At 38.8% G+C, this 21,211-nt stretch overlaps 1 protein-coding gene across 1 annotated transcript in view; it reads left to right on the top strand.

Moving 5' to 3' along the window:
- NCAM2 (neural cell adhesion molecule 2) overlaps positions 1–21,211 on the top strand; it is a 609,436-nt gene that overhangs the window by 207,271 nt on the left and 380,954 nt on the right. Inside the window, 1 exon segment of the mRNA XM_053706007.1 lies at positions 16,330–16,404. Coding sequence (XP_053561982.1) covers positions 16,330–16,404 — 75 coding nt within the window.

Genomic DNA, 21,211 nt, shown 5'->3' with positions numbered 1-21,211 from the left:
TTGTAATGTAAGTGTCTCTTCTCCACGTATTTATTTTACTAAGCACTATATTGTAAATGATGCCCCTGTTTCCACGCAAACCTTTAGCCTCTAAGGCTGAGGACGTCAAACCGCCCGATCATGTACGGTATCTGGCGGACATGATAAAACAGTTTATTTTACTGAGCACTATATTGTAAAGTAAGTGTCTTTCCTTCACATCAGCTTATTTTACTGAGCACTATACTGTAAAGTAAGTGTCTCTCCTTCATGTAAGCTTATTTTACTGTGCACTATATTGTAAAGTAAGTGTCTCTCCTTCACATCAGCTTATTTTACTGAGCACTATATTGTAAAGTAAGTGTCTCTCCTTCTCATCAGCTTATTTTACTGAGCATTATATTGTAAAGTAAGTGTCTCTCCTTTACATCAGCTTATTTTACTGAGCACTATATTGTAAAGTAAGTGTCTCTGCTTCACGTAAGCTTATTTTACAGAGCACTGTATTGTAAAGTAAGTATCTCTCCTTCACATCAGCTTATTTTACTGAGCACTATATTGTAAAGTATGTGTCTCTCTTTTACATAAGCTTATTTACTGAGCACTATATTGTAAAGTAAAGTAGTGACAACATAAAAACATCAGTTCCATCAACGTTAGGCATAACAGCACTACTAAAAAGAAAAAAGAGGTAAGACTGCAGGCGGGTTGTCTGTCTTACGCGTTCCAGCTTCCTGCCTTAATCATAGAACTTGTTACCCATTGTAACCTGCACTTTAAATGTCTGATCTCTGCATTTCATTGGTCCCGCAGTTTCTCCTAGTAGCCAATCAAAAACTTGCACAATAGTGTCAGCTTATCTAACCTTGTACAATCACATCTCCCATTAAAGCCTACAGGTTATACAATTTTTAGAAAAAACACAACACACACATTACAGGGAGTGCAGAATTATTAGGCAAATGAGTATTTTGACCACATCATCCTCTTTATGCATGTTGTCTTACTCCAAGCTGTATAGGCTCGAAAGCCTACTACCAATTAAGCATATTAGGTGATGTGCATCTCTGTAATGAGAAGGGGTGGGGTCTAATGACATCAACACCCTATATCAGGTGTGCATAATTATTAGGCAACTTCCTTTCCTTTGGCAAAATGGTTCAAAAGAAGGACTTGACAGGCTCAGAAAAGTCAAAAATAGTGGGATATCTTGCAGAGGGATGCAGCACTCTTAAAATTGCAAAGCTTCTGAAGCGTGATCATCGAACAATCAAGCATTTAATTCAAAATAGTCAACAGGGTCGCAAGAAGCGTGTGGAAAAACCAAGGCACAAAATAACTGCCCATGAACTGAGAAAAGTCAAGCGTGCAGCTGCCAAGATGCCACTTGCCACCAGTTTGGCCATATTTCAGAGCTGCAACATCACTGGAGTGCCCAAAAGCACAAGGTGTGCAATACTCAGAGACATGGCCAAGGTAAGAAAGGCTGAAAGACGACCACCACTGAACAAGACACACAAGCTGAAACGTCAAGACTGGGCCAAGAAATATCTCAAGACTGATTTTTCTAAGGTTTTATGGACTGATGAAATGAGAGTGAGTCTTGATGGGCCAGATGGATGGGCCCGTGGCTGGATTGGTAAAGGGCAGAGAGCTCCAGTCCGACTCAGACGCCAGCAAGGTGGAGGTGGAGTACTGGTTTGGGCTGGTATCATCAAAGATGAGCTTGTGGGGCCTTTTCGGGTTGAGGATGGAGTCAAGCTCAACTCCCAGTCCTACTGCCAGTTTCTGGAAGACACCTTCTTCAAGCAGTGGTACAGGAAGAAGTCTGCATCCTTCAAGAAAAACATGATTTTCATGCAGGACAATGCTCCATCACACGCGTCCAAGTACTCCACAGAGTGGCTGGCAAGAAAGGGTATAAAAGAAGAAAATCTAATGACATGGCCTCCTTGTTCACCTGATCTGAACCCCATTGAGAACCTGTGGTCCATCATCAAATGTGAGATTTACAAGGAGGGAAAACAGTACACCTCTCTGAACAGTGTCTCGGAGGCTGTGGTTGCTGCTGCACGCAATGTTGATGTGAACAGATCAAAACACTGACAGAATCCATGGATGGCAGGCTTTTGAGTGTCCTTGCAAAGAAAGGTGGCTATATTGGTCACTGATTTGTTTTTGTTTTGTTTTTGAATGTCAGAAATGTATATTTGTGAATGTTGAGATGTTATATTGGTTTCACTGGTAAAAATAAATAATTGAAATGGGTATATATTTGTTTTTTGTTAAGTTGCCTAATAATTATGCACAGTAATAGTCACCTGCACACACAGATATCCCCCTAAAATAGCTATAACTAAAAACAAACTAAAAACTACTTCCAAAACTATTCAGCTTTGATATTAATGAGTTTTTTGGGTTCATTGAGAACATGGTTGTTGTTCAATATTAAAATTAATCCTCAAAAATACAACTTGCCTAATAATTCTGCACTCCCTGTATATTTAAATACAATAAATTCATATGTAAAGAAAAAAAAAAGAGAGAAAAAGAAGAAAGAAAGAGAATTGCATGTTAAATCGTTAGATGGTAATACATCTCTAGTGATTGTGTATTAAGCCAAAATGTATCTATCCTAAGTTTATACAGTATATCACTGTAAAATGTGCAAGACAATCAAGCATACGTATTGAGAGCTACTGAATGTAGAATGAAGTCAATTTAAGATAAGCTAAATTCTAAGAGATGCTACATTTGTTAACCTGCCCCTTATTCAATAGGAGCTAACTAATATAGTTCCAAAGCCGATATAAATATCTGACTTGTGAATAGCAATGTATCTGAATTAAATAATATCTATAGTGTTTACATTCTGTGTAGTATGTCTGATAGCATAACAAAATTATTTTATATTACCAGAAGTTAATAACATCAGTTTCTATTATTATGCCTAGAGGTTGCCTGGTTGCTAAGGTATAAATCCAGTAGGCCTCTTTTTTCCGCAATCTATCACCACCCCTAGGTTGTTTACCTTATCTGGTCTATAACCATCCATGAGAAAGTACTCATATCTTTGCCATGTACATCTACAAAATGCTTAGCGGGACATGTGGCATGGCTACCATGCTCAATCTCATTTACTGTATGTGTGCGCACACCCGTTCCCTTGCCTCCCTTAAGGTACATTTGATGTACTATTTTGTACATGACGAGCATGTGATCACATAAATTGCATGATTAGATTTACAGTTAGTGCAGTGGTAATGGGAGTACACCTTTTGTGTTGTCACACTTGATTTAAATATTTTACCAACCATTACATAGCTACATGCCTTACAGGTGCCTCTACCAAATTTGAAGTGTCCCTTCATAGTTAACCAACTACTTTTGGGAGCTGGATTTCTTAGCATTGATGGTGAGACCATGTTGCTAATAGTTGCAATTCTGCGTGATATGCAGAAACAGCCATTCTTGACCTCATCCTTAAGGTCATCATCTGCTAGTAAAATGGGGAGTTTCTTATGTATTATCTTGCAAACTGCATAATATTGAGAGCTGTAGGTAGTAATAAAAGTAGGTTTATCTTTGCAATCTTTATTTTTGGGGATTTCATCCAATATGGCAGACCTATCTTGTAACTTTACATCATTAAATGCTCTTTGATCTGTGCTTAGATCATAACCCCTGTTGAGATATCTTGACCTCAGATGCATACTCTCCTGCAGGAAGCTGTCATCATCAGAGCAATTATTTCTTAGACGTAGGGATTGGCCTTTAGCTATGCCATAGCTCATATGGTTTAGATGATAGCTTCCTGCATGTAAGAGCGCATTTGAAGAGATCGGTTTCCTATAGGGTGTAGTCTCTATTTTCCTAGCTCTAGGGTTACCTATTAGTGTCACATCCACATATGGTATCTGTTCCCTGTCAAAAGATGTAGTAAATTCTAAACCTACCAAGTTGTCATTCAAAAAAATCAACAAAATCTTTACTACTTGCTTTAGAACCTTGCCAAATAAATAGCAAGTTGTCATTTAAATATTTTATAATCAGTAAATGATTCTGAGAATGGGTTTAGATCCATATACACATGGGTAAGCTCCCACCAACCGCATAGGCTGGGGCAAATTTTGCTCCCATGGCTGTTCCTCGGTGTTGTAAATAAAATGTACCCCCAAACTGAATATAATTAAGGGTAAGTAAAAATTCTAAAACATTTGAGATATACTGAACCAGCTCAGTAGAATAATTAGTCAATTTGTGTAACATAAATTCTACCGCTATTATACCTTTGTCATGTGGAGTAAAGACTAACTACATCCACGGTTAGCCACCCCATACTTTCAATGTTATATCCTCTAGTAATCTCAATAGGTGTTTAGTATTCCAGAGGAATGAGGGTAATTTGTATACTATAGGTTCTAATAGGGACTCTAGCCAAATGGACAGGTTCTTGAACAAAGATACAATCCCTGAAACTATTGGGCAACCTTTCAATGTGTTAGTGTCTTGTGGACCTTCGGGAGGTGGTGAAAGATTGGTACTACTGGTTTCTCAACATATAGGTAATTAGACATATTGTCATCAAAGATATCCATATATTTTCCATTGTCTAGCAGGTTGTATAGTTGGGCTCCATATGTAGTTGTGGGATCAGCAGACAGTTTCATGTATACCAAGTTGTCATCCAGCTGTCTTTCTCCCTCTGATATGTAGTAGGCTCTATCCAACATTACATTGGAGCCCCCCTTATCAGACTGCTTAATGGTCATGTTCTTTCTCTGTTGTAATTGTATCAATGCCTGCTTCTGTTCATGTGAGAGGTTGTTATCATGTTTATTGTTTTTTTAATTTAAAATTTTAAATCCTCCTCAACCCTCTTATGAAAGGATTCTAGTGCATGGCTCCTGATCTGTGTGGGGTAAACAATGGACTCTGGATTGTATCCTTTATGTGAATATTTCTGTACGTCTGTATCTGCACTTTCCATTTCAAATGAGTGCAGGGACAGAAAGTCTTTAGCTTTCATGAAACTAAAGTAATCATGTTTAGGGCTAGTAGTCAAGGATAACAGTTTCCTGTAGTGGGGTGGGATTTTGTTTATAATATTTTTTGATAGTAAAATCTCTAATGAATCTATTCAAATCCATTATGGTATCAAAAATATCAAATTGTGTGGTTGGCACAAAGTTGAGACCTAAACTTAGGAATGATAGCTCGACATTTGTTTCCTGTTTTTGTTCTGACCCCTACTTAGGATGTACTGATATCTCTGGGGTCCCTGGTGTGTGGTCGAGGGTTGTACCATTATCCCACCTCTTCCTAGATTTCCTCCTATGCCTCCTCCTCTTTTTTGATGTTGTACTAAGTGAAAATCCTTACTACCCTGTACTCTAGCAATGTTTGCTGATACAGACTGACTCTGCTTGTACTTATTGGCCTTCTGCGCTTTTGTCTGGCCTACTACTTTTTGCCTGACCACAGGCTCTATGTACTTTATCACTGGAACCTGTTTTAGGCTATTATCACTGGTACTAGCTAGTATCACTGACTGGGGTTTAGCAACTACAGCCATTGTATCAATCCTTGCTTCATCCTCTGATGATTGTTCCCCTGACATAAAAGACACCAAATTAGATAGTTCATCTTCCTCATTGGACTCTGGATCTTTGTCCGAGAATTTAACTTTCTTCTGATTTTTCTTCTCATCTGTTTTGTTGTTATACTGGTGGCGCTTATTGCCCTGTCTCCTTTGTCTATAGCCTCTCCTGGGCTGCCAATTGTATACTCTGTTAGTCGAGTAATCATCAGAGTCTCTTGTATACTTTCTAAATTTGATCACATCTAGTTCTTTCTTTGCTTTGTCCACTGTTTCCTGTAATACGCCATCTAGTTCTTTTTGTAAATTCTCTATGTTTATTCTGGCTTCAATTTATTTCTCCTCCTTGTGTCTTATAATGAGTGGCATCAGCCTCAGTGAGCACTCAGATAAAATCTCATTCCACTCTAAGTGAAATTTCTCATCTGTGACCAAGAATGAGGGAAATTTTCTCAGCAGTAAACCTCTGGAAATCATTTGTAGAGAGGCATATTTTTATAAGTATGCTTGATTGTCTTGCATATTTTGCAGTGATATATAAGCTTAGGATAGATACATTTTTGGTTAATACTCAATTACTAGAGATGTATTACCACCTAACGATTTAACATGTAATTCTCTTTTTTTCTTCTTTTTCTTCTCCTTCTCTCTCTCTTTTTTTCTTCCATATGAATGTATTGTTTTTAAAAAGAATGTGTGTGTTGTGTTTTTTCTAACAATTGTATAACCTGTAGGCTTCAATGGGAGAGGTAATTGTATAAGGGTAGATAAGCTGACACTATTGTTAGAAATATTGAATTGCCTGTCAATTTCAGCGCAAGTTTTTGATTGGCTACTAGGAGAGACTGCAGGACCAATGAAATGCAGAGATCAGATATTTAAAGTGCAGGTTACAATGGGTTAACAAGGTCTATGATTAAGGCAGGAAGCTGAAACGCGTAAGACAGACAACCAGCCTGCAGTCTTACCTGTTTTTCTTTTTAGTAGTGCTGTTATGCCTAACGTTGATGAACTGCTGTTTTTATGTCGTCACTATTTTCCGAATAAAGCACTTGGATTTTGAGCCGTCTTGTCTTCTTGGAATTCCACTGTTAAATATATCAGCATCACAAAAATGGTTTAAAAATATTACTAAACAATTGATTTAAAACATTGATTTAAACAGACCACTCTCACAAGAAAAAAAACAAATCTTTAAAAAGTTAGACGATAAAATTAAAAAAGGGCACAACCTTGTAAGGTTTGCTATAATGAGACAAGACCGTGAGACAAGATACTTTACACTGCCAATTGTGTCTTTTTAAAGCCTACATTGTAAATTGCAGTTTATGTTAAAAATCTCAACCACATTTCAAGAACACGCTTACCAATAAACACTTAATTGTGTCTGTGACATTGCTTATACAAATACCGTTCTCTCCACCAAAACTGCTTTAATTTAAATAATTGCATAACTGTTATTTTACACATTTACATATCCTGTTTTGAAATGTTTCCAAAGTGTTGCCATTGTATTTATTGTTCATATATATGTGTTGTATGTCCCATATGATATTTATGCAATGCCCCAAGGAGGCGCCTTTGTTTTTGCTTTCTCTACTACTAGATTTATTGTTTTGCTGCATTTGTAGCAGATCACGTTTGCTGTGCAAGATAAAATAGGTGAAATATGCCTCAATCAATTTGTACGTGATTTTGAATGAATAACGAGGCATTTTGACAGCATAATGAGTATCTACAAATCTAGCCAATGGGGCCGATTTATCAAAGTCTGGCGGACATGATACGCTGTATCGTATCATGTCTGCCAGACATAGCTGAATGTCGACATCATACGCTGTTGTCATTTAACATTGCACAAGCAGTTCTAGTGAACTGCTTGTGCAATGCCACACCCTGCAGATTTGTGGCCAAATAACCACTAGCAGGGGGTAACAATCAACCCAATCTTATAGGATCAGGCGGATTAATGTCCGCAGCCTCAGAGGCAGCGGACCGGTTAAGGAGCAACGGTCTTAAGACCGCTGCTTCATAACTGCTGTTTACGTTGAGCCTGAAGGCTTGCACAGAAACAGGGGCATTAGGGGCCATTCAGCCCTTGATAATTCGGCCCCAATGTCTTGTTTCTTGAAGGGTTCACATGTTGGTAACCACATTTACTTATCTCACAGTTCTTTTATTCTTTTCTGTTTTTACATATCATTGAGAGGAAAACATGGTCCTCCAGAAGGTTTATTGAATAGTATTTAAAGGGATATGAAACATTGTATTTTGTGATTCAGACAGAGCATACAATTGTAAAAGGTTTCCAATTTACTTCTACTATCAAATTTGCTTTGTTCCCATGGTATTTTTTGTTGCAGAGATACCTAGGTAGGTGTCTGGAGGACTTCCTGGCAGGAAAAAAGTTATGCCATCTAATGCTCTTGCAAATGGATACCATTCTTGTAAAACTACTGCCATATAGTGCTCCCGACACATGCACGCTCCTGAGCTTAAGTTTCTGATTTTCCACAAAGGATACTAAGAAAACAAAGGAAATTGCTAATATTATTATTATTATTTTTATTCTTTATTTATAAAGCGCCGACAGATTCCGCAGCTCTGCCCATGGGTACAAGGATAATAGTACAATGGAGAAACAATACAATAAAAGACAACATTTTACAGACAAATACAGGGGGAATTGAGGGCCCTATTCCTGTGGGAACTTACAATCTAGATGGGTGGGAGGATGGGAAACAGGAGGTGGGGACTGCAAATGTGAGAATGATATTAGTGAGGAGATAGAGGGCAACTGTTAGTTAAGTGGAGTTAGTTTGTAAATAAGTCGGGTGATAAGCTCGAAGTAAGGTCTTTAGGGAACATTTAAAGGAGGAGGGGTTAGGGGCAAGTCTGACAGCTCGAGGAAGTGCATTCCAGAGGGTTGGTGCCGCACAAGAGAAGTCCTGTAGTCTAGCATGAGAGGAGGTGATGGTAGAGAGCGCAAGAAGCAGGTCATTGTTGGATATTAGGGGGAGGGCAGGAGTATATTTGTTAATGAGTGAGGACAGGTAGGGTGGGGCAGCATTGGTGAGGACTTTGTAGGTCAGGGTGAGAATTTTGAATTTAACTCTGTTGTGAATGGGGAGCCAGTGAAGGACTCACAAAGAGGTACAGCAGAAACAGAGCATCATGGATTAGCCTGGCAGATTCATTTAGGATGGATTGGAGGGGTGAGAGGCAGGAGAGAGGGAGGCCAGTTAGTAGGTTATTACAGTAGTCAAGTCGGGAAATTACCAGGGAGTGGATTAGCTGTTTAGTATTTTCAGCACTCAGAAATGGACAAATTTTGGAGATATTGCGTAGGTGGTTGCAGCAGGATGAAGAGAGCAGTTGGATGTGGGGAATGAAGGACAGATTTGAGTCAAGCGTGACTCTGAGGCAGCGGACTTGGGGTCATGGGGAGATAGTGGTGTCGCCAACAGTGATAGAAAAATTGGAAACTAGAGTGGAGTTAGAGGGGGGAATTAGAAGTAGTTCGGTCTTGGACATATTTATTTTTAGGTGGTGAGAGGCCATCCAGGAGGAAATGCCAGATAAGCATTCACTGATGTGAGAATTGACAGAAGGAGAGAGTGCAGGGGTGGAAAGGTAGATCTGGGTATCATCGGCATAGAGGTGATAGATGAAGCCATAGCTGTTGATAAGTTTACCCAGTGAAGAAGTGTAAATAGAGAAGAGTAGAGGACCCAGGACAGAGCCTTGAGGTACTCCAATAGACAGAGGCAATAGAGAGGAGGAGTCACCAGCAAAAGAGACGGAGAAGGATCTGTTAGAGAGATTAGAGTGGATAAGAAAAAAAATGGAAAGATGCTTAAAAATGTAAGCTCTATTTTAATCATGAAAGAAAAAATCTGGGTTTCGTGTCCCTTTCTTTTGAAATTTTCTTTATATACTGTTGTTTTCATTTTGGAAATTTACAAAGATAATATTCAAAGAAAAACTTATAATGATGTAGTAAAACTGTTAATGTGTTGACTTTCCTAATCAATTAGTTCTTTTCTAATGGATGTTATTGAATATCTGAAAAAATACTAATATAAGTGTATACATGGAGAATGCAACATAGAGTTGATGCAACTTAAATCTTGTCAGGTGTTATTTCACTTGAAATCACTGATTAAACATGTTCTTATTAATTGTGCTTCACTTGTAGTCTAACCCAACATGATTAATTATTGAAAATTCAAGTTGCTTGCTCCATCTGAATAAAGAAAGTTTAACTTTCACTTCTAACTCTGTAAACACCTATTGCTATTGTGTAACACTGGTGCTTGTCCCACACTCCATAGAGAGAACCTACATTCTGTGTCCTGTTATTTTTCTATATTTTAGATAATTGCCCAAACTTGGCAAAATGCAACATAGTAAAAACAGAGAAATATGATGGACATTTTCAGCAACTATTATGGCCTAAAAGCTGTGCTCTGTTTTTTTCCTGAACTGTTGATTGTCTTATAAATATTAAGAATTTATCACATTTCAGAGATATGAGTAAATAAAAGGAAAAATATAATGCAAACTAGCTTCATACTCAGAAAAGAAATGCGGAGTGGCCATTCTGATTCATAGAGATATATGCTGTGTGATTGACCATATGGGGCGGGACCCAGAAGGTAGATATATCACTGTTGTCTGCACTCTAAATGGGATCCTATGCACTTTAGCATCTATCTATGCACCTAATACGAAACAAATCCCCTTTTTACGACTGTGTTTGAGGAGCTTGGATGAGCTTAAAAGGGGGCATCTTCTGATAGGGGGAGATTTAAACTTGGTGTGGGACCCTGTATTAGATAAGAAAGTGATTGGTGGGCACCAAGTTGACCGTAATTTAACCACCCAATCTAACGTCTTACGTAAACTTATGTACCAATACTGACTATATGACATTTGGAGATGCTTAGCCCCGACTGAAAGGGACTATACACACCACTCTAAACCACACAACTCATATGCACGCATAGATTATCTTCTGTGCGATTCTTGGACCCTGGATAAATTCCATACTCTGCATATCAGGGTCTGTCCCTGATTTGACCATGATCTGGTTAGTGCTAGCTTCTCCCTTTTACAACCCCCTGAAAGCAGGCCGGCTTGTAAGCTGCCAGATTACTGTCTGTCGGAGGTTGAGGTTCCCCACCTGGTAGAGATTATTCAGGATTTCCTGAAACATAATGATACAGGGGACACAAGTTTGGAAATCCTCTGGGCTGCCCTTAAGGCCTATCTAAGAGGACATTTTCTGAAAAAAAAATGCCCATCTGAGATCGAAAAACAAAATCTCGCTAGCCAAACTATATGCGGACCTCAGACAATTTGAACTTGCAAATAAAAAAGACCCTAACTCTGCCCTCTGCTTACCAAGTGGGGACCCTCAGAGGTGAAATAAATAAACAAGAACTTTTGCGAGTGCAAGCCAACCTGTTTCGGCTCAAGCAGTTATACTACTGTAAGGAAAATAAGACAGACAGGTTATTAGCACATAAACTCAGAGACCGTACGGCGCAGAGCAGAATCGCGGCAAGCAAGACAGCGACGGGGTTGGTGTGCACGCCCAGGGCCATAGATAGGGCGTTCACTGAGTATTACTCCTCACTTTATAATCTAGAGGGGGATACACACACATCCGGCAAGGGCAAGATAAATCAATTATTGACACCTCCCTACCCTGAGCAAAGATGCTGTTACAGACTTGAGCAACCCCCTTACACTTGAGGAAGTTAAGGCAGTCATCCTTATCCTGAAGCCACATAAGGCACCGGGCCCAGATGGCTTTACAGGACTATTCTACCAAACTTTTTCCCAGTTACTGTCACCCCTTCTGCTCCGGCTATATAGCGGAGTAATGGAGAAGGGTAAATTCCTACAGGAATTCTTGGAGGCCGACATCTTGACTATCCCTAAGGAAGGGAAGGACCCCACATGACCTATCTCGCTCATTAATGTGGATGGTAAGTGACTAGATTGGGACGTCACTTACCATCTATAGTCCACCTTGATCAGGTCGGATTCATTCAGGGAAATCAAGGTACCGATAACACCCGTAGGCTACTTAATATCTTTTTGGAAACGGCTGACATGGGATTGCCCCTTCTCACCCTGTCATTAGATGCTGACAAGGCGTTCAACAGGGTGGGATGGGAGTACATGTTTGAGGTCCTGAAAACTTTTGGGATCCCACATCCTTTCTGTGAGGCGGTCGCGGCCTTGTACTCTGGACCGACGGCGGTGATAAAGGGACTGGGCTTTTGCTCCCCCAAATTCCAGATACATAATGGCACCAGACAGGGGTGCTCTCTATCCCCACTGCTTGTTGCTCTAGTGATAGAGCCACTAGCAGAAGCAATTAGGCAAGAAAAAAAGATTCAGGGTCTCCAAATCCACAATACGATACAAAAACTGGCACTATTTGCGGACAATCTGACGCTATTCATCACAGAGCCGGCAATGTTGCATTTAGCAGGATCTCCAACTATACAATTAATGTGAAAAAAACAGAGGCCTATTTATTGAACATAGACCAGACGGAGTAGCGATATTTTAGGAAAATGTATTCTTTTAATTGGTCGCTTAGAGGAATTCGGCACTTGGGGGTGTTCCTGTCTCACGACAAGGAGTTTGTCATCCAAGATAATTACGATACCCTCCTAAAAGAGATAGATAGGATGCTGAAATCTAGAAAGTACAATGAGATATATTGGATGGGTAGGATTGCAGCCCTGAAGATGATGATCCTGCCTAAATTGACATACATCTTAAGATGTATCCAGATCCCAGTCCCAACACGGATACTGCAGAACTTTCAGGTGATATTTAATGCCTATGTTTGGAACAATAAGAGACCCAGAGTTGCAGCAACTATCCTGCAGGCTCCTGTTGAAAGGGGAGGATTGGGTCTACCATGTGTACGTTTATATTATAAGGCAGCCATGATTTCTCATGTCTCGGCATGGGGAGGGGATCTCCCGCCTACGAGGTGGAGGGAGCAGGAACAGGCATCCTTACCAGCATATATTGACTTGTCAGAGCTTTTGTGGCTCCCACATCTGGCCACGAATGTTACGTCTCTAACTAACTGATTAACGGATGTTAATCAACCTGGTACAAGCTACGGCATAACCCGCTGATTGCTCCCCACCCCTCGCCGATCCATCCCATTGTTGCATTACTCCAGGGTTTGTCTAATGTGCAGATGCACAGCTGGAGTCAAGTAGAATTTGCTCAATTGAAGGATTTTTATCTAAACAAGCACCTCCTTACCAATCAGGAAATGGTGACTGAGTTTGATCTCTCCCCTCAGATGCAATTTGAGCTTTTGAGATTGCAGTCCCTCATAAAAGTGTGGGGCTTCTTGACAGAAAAGACCCAGAACCTTACTGTCTGGGAGGTTAGATGGCAGGCAGGACTCCAACTACATAAACCTATTTCAACACTTTATAGAAGCCTCTTAGGTGAGTCGGTCCTTGTAAAAACGAGACACATGGTGGCTTGGGAGACTGAACTGAGACTGATGTACATGACACAGGAATTAACTAGAGCCATCACAATCACCAAATCGGCGCTGCATTGCGTGACAATGTATGAACTCTAGTTCCGACTAAGTTCCAGACGTTGTTCCCTGGCTGTTCACCTAAGTGCTGCAGAGACTGTGGGGAGATGGGTACTCCGCTCCACATGTGGTCATGCAGCAAAATTCAGCCTCTGTGGACTAAGCTCTGGAGAGTATGTTCTACATTAGGATTGCTCTCCTACATCTAGGCATTAGAAAACTTCCCAAACCTAAACAATCCCTGCTTCTCTACCTCTTGACCTCAATATAAATGCTCATAGCCAGGAATTGGAAGAAGACATCCCCTCCCAGGTGGCAGGGAGCAGTGGAGTATTTGAATTACATAAAATCTATGGAAGACTATGTCTATAGGATTAGAAAACAATCAGCAGAGTTCAGCCAGATCTGGGAACCCTGGGAGACATACCTAACTAGACAAAAAGGATAGGCGGCGAGGGCTCCAGAGTGAGGAATCAGCTCTGCTGAGACTTTAAGACAACCTTAGATAGGGCATCCGACTGTCAGTTGAATACAGTGCCCCTGACCGAGATTTCAGAAGAGAACCCCCCCTTCTCCCTGCTTTCCCCTCCCCCCTCCTCCGATCTTTTGGCCTTCCTACCCTTACTTCCCCCCCCTCCTTTTTTTACGCTGATGAGTCTAGAGACTAATAAGACTAAGTAAGAGAGGAGGACAACAATTAGTTGTTTATTGCTATATCAAAATTATACTGTCATGCTTAGGTATGGTGTCTTTCACCACATGCCTAACCTACTTAATAATCACTTGAAACATACAGGTATGTTGCAATATCTCTACTCTATGAGATGTCGAGTGGAATACTACAGAATAACATAACATAATTGCGAATTGTTAAGTAAGCCATGTTCACTATTCAGATCATGTATTGTCATGTATTCCTGTGATGTCCTTGATTATCTGTTTTGTTGTTATTGTAATGTTTACCTACAATAAAGGTATTTTTGGGGGGGAAAAAAGGAAAAAATAAAATAAAAATACAAGTGATTTTTTATTTAAATTGGGCAAATTAATACAGGGTTTCTTGTTGGGATTGGGAATCATGGCCCCACAGCAGTATTGAAGCTGTTGAAATATAACAGGTGAATATTTTTGCAGCCAGAATACAACTCCACCAGTGCCATCAATTCAGCAATATTGCAGTAATTCCTGCTAGACGGCAACATGCTGCTAACCCCATAGATACATTAGAAAGCTGCAACTCATTTCTATTCCCTCTCTGGCATCCAAAGCATTAACTTTAAAGTGATAGTAAACTCTGAAATCTTAGTCACATTTTAGATGGAATTTTATTCTTCAGTTAATGAAGATGAGCTATTTATTTATATACCCTGTGCTACGCTACCCACTTCTAAAGTCAATTTTTCTGTGAGTTAACGGTTTAAAGGATCATAAAACCCGAATTTTTTCTTTTATGATTTGGAAAGAGCATGTAATTTTAAACAACTTTCTAATTTACTTCTATTATCTAATTTGCTTTATTCTCTTGATATCCTATGCTGAAAAGCATATATAGATAGGCTCAGTAGCTGCTGGTTGGTGGCTGCACACAGATGCCTCGTGTGATTGGCTCACCCATGTGCATTGTTATTTCTTCAGCAAAGGATACCTAAAGAATGAAGCAAATTAGATAATAGAAGTAAATTGGAATATTGCTTAAAATAGTATTCTCTACCTGAATCTTGAAAGAAAATGTTTGGGTTTAGTTTCCCTTTAAATTGTTAAATTGTTGACCAATCAGTGCTCTAGCTACAACAAAAGGCTTCCGAAGGGGAAAGCACTGATTGGAGAACTATTCACATCTTTAGCTCACAGAAATGTTTTACTTTTTAAGTGGGCAGATGAGTGCAGGATATTTTAATGTCAAATAAATATTTAAAAGTAAGTTATACAAATCTTCATTGCAACTTATAAATTAAACTTAATCTAAAGAGAGTGTACCATCACTTTAACCCCCAATACCTAATAGCTATGTTTTATCCTAATATTCAGCCTTTATCCTTAATGGTAATCTTTAATCTTTACTTTCATATTGGTTTAGTTCAGTAGTCACAGGATTATTGGAGGGAGACCTCATGATTTTCAAGATGTTCTAAAATGAAATTCAAGTGAAGCTTTTAAGATAAATGCTGGAGATTTTCTGCCTCAGAACAGCACATTTTGCACTGTATCATGCCACCTAAGATTTTTATTTTTTAAATCCATCAACACCATACTTGTCAGCCTAAAGTTGAGCATGGGGGGCATGCAGCTAGGGAGTGAAATCAGGTTATTCTAGGGCATTGTCAAATCAGTCTGGGGTGTGGCTTTGTGTGCAGTTTATGGGTTCAGTTCTTTTTTAATTTGTGGAATCAGGATATAATTAAAGTTAAGGCGAACAACATAGTTGCCATCCTGCAAAATGTGAGACAGTTTTAAGCTCCCCTGTTGGAGTTAAGGTGTATTATAAAGAGATTATATGAGTTGATGTTTAAACTACTGTACTTTCTTGGCCAATACAATTTGCCCTACTATTATGTAGTGAAGTTGCTGTAAAGAAATCTAAATACCATGATTTTTTTTTTTTTTTAAATGAAAAATGTATTACAATGTACAAACAATTCATTTGACAAAAAAAAAAGCAAATATTTCTGTAATTTACTAAACATATTCATTTATTTTAGTTACCTTCACATCAATTTGTATTTTGAGGGGTGTTCTGTCGAAAGCTCCAAGAAATTGAAAACTCCAAGATGACGTCACTTCCGGTGACTCTTCCATTTTCACTATTTGTTTTTGCCTCTGGGGGGGCACACCGCCGATCCTCTGGCATCCACCCCAAGTAAACCTTGGGGAATGAGGTTTACAAAGGGGGCTTTGCCCCCCTTGAACCCCCCAGACAGAGGCAAAATAGATAGTGAAGATAGGCAATTACAGTCCCATCTGATTGCCCCGTGTCTCCGTGAGGGACAGGATGAACAACCAATCAGATATATGGATTCACTGGAAGTGACGTCATCTTGAAGTTTTTGGCATAACTTGTATTATATAGTACAGTACAAAAATGTTACATGTGTACAAGTGATAAGCAGAACATAAACACATTTTGTATACATTCATGTGTATTTTTCTTCTCTTTCAGCGGTTTTGCAAGTGTCTATCTCCCTCAGCAAAGTAGAAATTAGTGTTGGTCAATCTAAGTATTTCACATGCACAGGTATGTATTGTAATGTTCGTCATCTTTATTTGTTATCTACGTATGTATAATATCTTCACACATCACTTTTGTATAATGGTTTAACTGAGCACATTTATTTAATGATTTCAAGGGTACTTATTCACATTCAGACCATTGATAAATTAGGCTTTTGATTCCAATATTTAATAAAATAATTAGGATTTAAAAAGTTATTAATCTTACATAGCATTAAAGTTGGATGCAAATTACCTTTTTACCATGGTGTCCTTTGTTGTAACCTTGGGCTCCAAGTACGAAGCAACGTAAGCTGCTCCAGAGCCCTTGTGTGGTAGGTTTGCACAGATGAGCCTGCTTCCAGCAATGTAAGAAGTAGCGGTCATCAGACCATTGCTTCTTACACTCTTCGCCACCTCTGAGTGAGGTCTTGTAATTGACAGTCGGGTGAGTGAAGGAGCGGGCATTACACACTCTGCATGTGTAATGATGCATACAGGCCAGCAGACAAACAAATACGCTGCCCGTATGCAGCAAAGGCATTCAGACAGCTTCTCAAGTTAAGAAGCTGTCCGCACACCATTCAATACATAGGGCCCCTTGCTTTTTTTCCCCATGAGAGCAACAATGTTTATACAATGTTATATATGGTTGCAAAAAAGACTTGCATGATCATCAGCTTACCTAGGCATACTGCCATGGAAAGGAGATAGGTTTCAACAAAAGGTTTTTAGAGAATGAGTGAAATTTGACAACAGGAGTAGATTGAAACATTTATTAAGACTACACGCTAAAATCATGAACTTTAATTTTGCTTTTCGTTTCCATTTAAAATTACTTAAAAAAAAGAAAAGAAAAAAACAAAGCATCTGTATGGATGTTTTGTTAGGTCGTGATTCTGAGAGCTGGGAGGAGACAGATATTATTCTGTCAAATATCTCTGTATATTAATTACATCAATGTCTAATCTACAAAGATGTTGTAGCTGTTCAAGTCATTGATCAGATCTAAGTGTGTGGTATTCTGCCTAACTGACATTACAGACTTGTTTGTGAATTGTGAAAAGGTTGCCCCCACCCTTGTTGTCACTGCTGAGGGCAGTGCAGTTTTTTTTAAGGCACTGTATTTTGAGTGTAAAGTATACTTTTTTAATTATATTTTTGTGTGTGAAGCTTCAGAATCTATTTTTGATGCACTGACTGGTTTTCAAGAGAAAGTTGGCTGATGTCATAGGAGCAATAATGCAGACTTATGATCTGGACAGATCTGAGGATGATTATCAGAACCTAGTAATTTAGCCTGCCCAGCCCTCTTTACTTGCTTCCATGAGAGTTTGCACAATCCAGAGTCTGCTGTTCTTGTGTCTGCTACTGCTGCTGGTAGTAAGCTAGAGGAGAGGGAAGAGGTTGATTAGCGCTTTGTCATTATTGGATATCTGAGACTCTGCAGTTTAAAGCTATGTTCTCTGAGCTGACATACGCAGAGGAGGATGTCAGAGTTTAGTTGTCCCTCTTTATGTTCTTGCATAGGAGTGGCTCAGGAGAGACTGTTTATCTAAGAGGTCCTACTGTTGAGATTACTTCTGACCTTTAATTTGGTCACACACTTAGGTAGAAGGTCAGAAAATCTTAACTTTGTTAAAGCACTTTTTTTTTTTTTTTTTTTTTGTTTTTGCAATGGGATCTGCAAGGCATAGCCATATGAGTATTTGAACATTGGTACACGTGTTAATATAGTACAGTCCCATCTTACTCAATTGTTTGCATCTGTTCCAAGTACACATTGGTTATTAAAGTGCTTTCCTTATGGGTTATCATAATATTTAGAGTAACTGTCAAGTGCTTCTACACATCACTAACCTCTTTGGAGTAGGTTTATGGATGTCTTATATGTATTTATAGAACATATTTTCTCTTCCTACCATCAGTGAGGAGCTTGATGTTACATTCTCCTATTTGCTTTTGTATGACAATGTTATTGATGCTTTCATTAGCTTTCTATACATTGTAAACATTCCCCGATGATATAACAAATTCATTTTAAGTTAAATATTGTTATCATAATGTATAATGGTCACATGCACAACAATTTGTTTATCTAAACTTTGTATGTCACAATTTACTTTACTATGTGTGATAAATAGGCATATTGTTGGAATAATGTGTAGTGACCTTATATAATTGCTTTTAATTAAAAAAACATAATCATTAATATGCAATTTTTCAAAAGCTGACTGGAAGTGTCCATTTTTAAATTGTATTTGTTTTCCTTCTTACATATGATTCTCTCTAACATTTTGTTGAGAGCACCAAGGGAATTATATATATTCACTTGTTTTCTTTGAAACTTTTTTTTTTTCTCTTTATATACCTCACTGTTTGTACTATGATTTAAAATCCAATAAATTATATTCAATATATACCACAGTAACAAACAAATTTTATAATAGAAGTAAATTGGGAAGTTGTTTAAAAATGTGTGCTCTATCTGAATCATTAAAGTTTAATTTTGACTTTACTGTCCCTTTAAACATTGTGCAGATTGCCTTATCACACATCTGTATACTTTTTTACTAGAACAATTATTATATAGAAGAAAAAAAAGGTTTGTTAAAGAGACTTTAATTCAACTTTTTTTTAGATGTCTGTCTCATGTTAATGTCTTTTTAAACTATGTAAACTAGTAGTAACATAAAAAAATATCTTTAGACTTTAGAGGGATAGGAAAGTTAAAATTAAACCTGCATGATTCATATAGAGCATGTAATTTTAAGACACTTTTAAATTCACTACTATTTTCAAATGTGCTTTGTTCTCTTGGTATCGCTTGTTGAAAATGAATATGCACATATCCTACACTAGTGGGAGCAAGATAATGATTGGTGCCTGCAGACATTTGTCTCTTGTGATTGGCTGACTAGATGTGTTCAGCTTTCTGCTAGTAGTGCAATGCTGTTCCACAAGAGAATGCAGCATATTTGATAATAAAAGTAAAATTGAAAGTTGTTTAAAATTCTATGTTCTATCCAAATCATGAATGAAATTTTTGGGTTTCATGTCCCCTTAATGGAGGTACTAATGGGTTTACACCAGTTTACACAGTTTACAACATAAGTGGGAGCTAGGCCTGTCCAGACAGAAGTATACTAGGGAAAGATTAAATGTTTTCACAAACAAGATGCAAATGAAAATAATCATTGTTTTTGCTTAACATTATACATGGACATAAAGTTCCTTTAAATCTTCCACTAACTCTAACTAACAGATAGATTACGAGTTTTGAGTGCTATAGGGATTTCACCTCCCTATAGCGCTGGTATTACGAGTTCTAAAAAAGCAGGCTTGTGCAGGCGAAATGGTTGCGTTGAGCTCCATACCACACTGAAAACAAGCTCTGCTTTGACGTGCTCGTGCACGATTTCCCAATAGGATTATAGGTGCTAAAATCTAATGCCTGTTCCAATCAGCCAATAGGATTGAGCTCTCATCCTATTGGCTAATTGGAACAGCCAATAGGATGAGAGCTCAATCCTATTGGCTGATTGGAACAGCCATTAGGATTTTAGCATATCTAATTATATTGGCTGATTGGAACAGCCAATAGTATTTTAGCAGCTCTAATCCTATTGGCAGATTGAAATCTTTCAGCCAATAGGAATGCAAGTTATGCCATCTTGGATGGCGTCACTTGCATTGAAGTTCCAGTTTATGGCGGCGACCGTATGAAGAGGATGCTCTGTGCCGGATGTCTTCAGGATGGACCCGCCCCGCGCCAGATGGATGAAAATAGAAGATGTCATCTGGATGAAGACTTCTTGCCGTCTGGATGAAGACTTTGCCAGATGGATGAAGATAGAAGAGACTGCCTGGATGAAGACTTATTGCCGCATGGATGGATCCTTCAAGCAGGACTTCAAGAACTGTAAGTGGAACGTCGGGGGTAAGTGTTAGTTTGTTTTAAGGTGTTTTTTGGGTCGGTTTTATTTTTAGTTTAGGGTCTGGGCATGTAAAAGAGCTAAATGCCCTTTTAAGGGCAATGCCCATACAAATGCCCTTTTCAGGGCAATGGGGAGCTTAGGTTTTTTTAGATAGTTATTTTATTTGGTGGGGTTGGTTGTAGGAGTGGTGGGTTTTACTGTTGGGGGGTGTTTGTATTTTTTTTACAGGTAAAAGCGCTGATTTCTTTTTTGCAATGCCCCACAAAAGGCCCTTTTAAGGGCCATTGGTAGTTTCATGTAATTAGCAAGAGTCCATGAGCTAGTGACGTATGGGATATACATTCCTTCCAGGAGGGGCAAAGTTTCCCAAACCTCAAAATGCCTATAAATACACCCCTCACCACACCCACAAATCAGTTTTACAAACTTTGCCTCCTATGGAGGTGGTGAAGTAAGTTTGTGCTAGATTCTACGTTGATATGCGCTCCGCAGCAGGTTGGAGCCCGGTTTTCCTCTCAGCGTGCAGTTAATGTCAGAGGGATGTGAGGAGAGTATTGCCTATTTGAATTCAATGATCTCCTTCTACGGGGTCTATTTCATAGGTTCTCTGTTATCGGTCGTAGAGATTCATCTCTTACCTCCCTTTTCAGATCGACGATATACTCTTATATATACCATTACCTCTACTGATTCTCGTTTCAGTACTGGTTTGGCTTTCTACTACATGTAGATGAGTGTCCTGGGGTAAGTAAGTCTTATTTTCTGTGACACTCTAAGCTATGGTTGGGCACTTTTATATAAAGTTCTAAATATATGTGTTCAAACATTTATTTGCCTTGATTCAGGATGTTCAACGTTCCTTATTTCAGACAGTCAGTTTCATATTTGGGATAA

The sequence above is a fragment of the Bombina bombina genome, chromosome 3, assembly GCF_027579735.1.
Source record: "Bombina bombina isolate aBomBom1 chromosome 3, aBomBom1.pri, whole genome shotgun sequence".
In the NCBI taxonomy this organism is placed as follows: Eukaryota; Metazoa; Chordata; class Amphibia; order Anura; family Bombinatoridae; genus Bombina; species Bombina bombina.
Note: the sequence above shows the minus strand (reverse complement) of the source record. Positions and strands in the feature narration are given on the sequence as shown.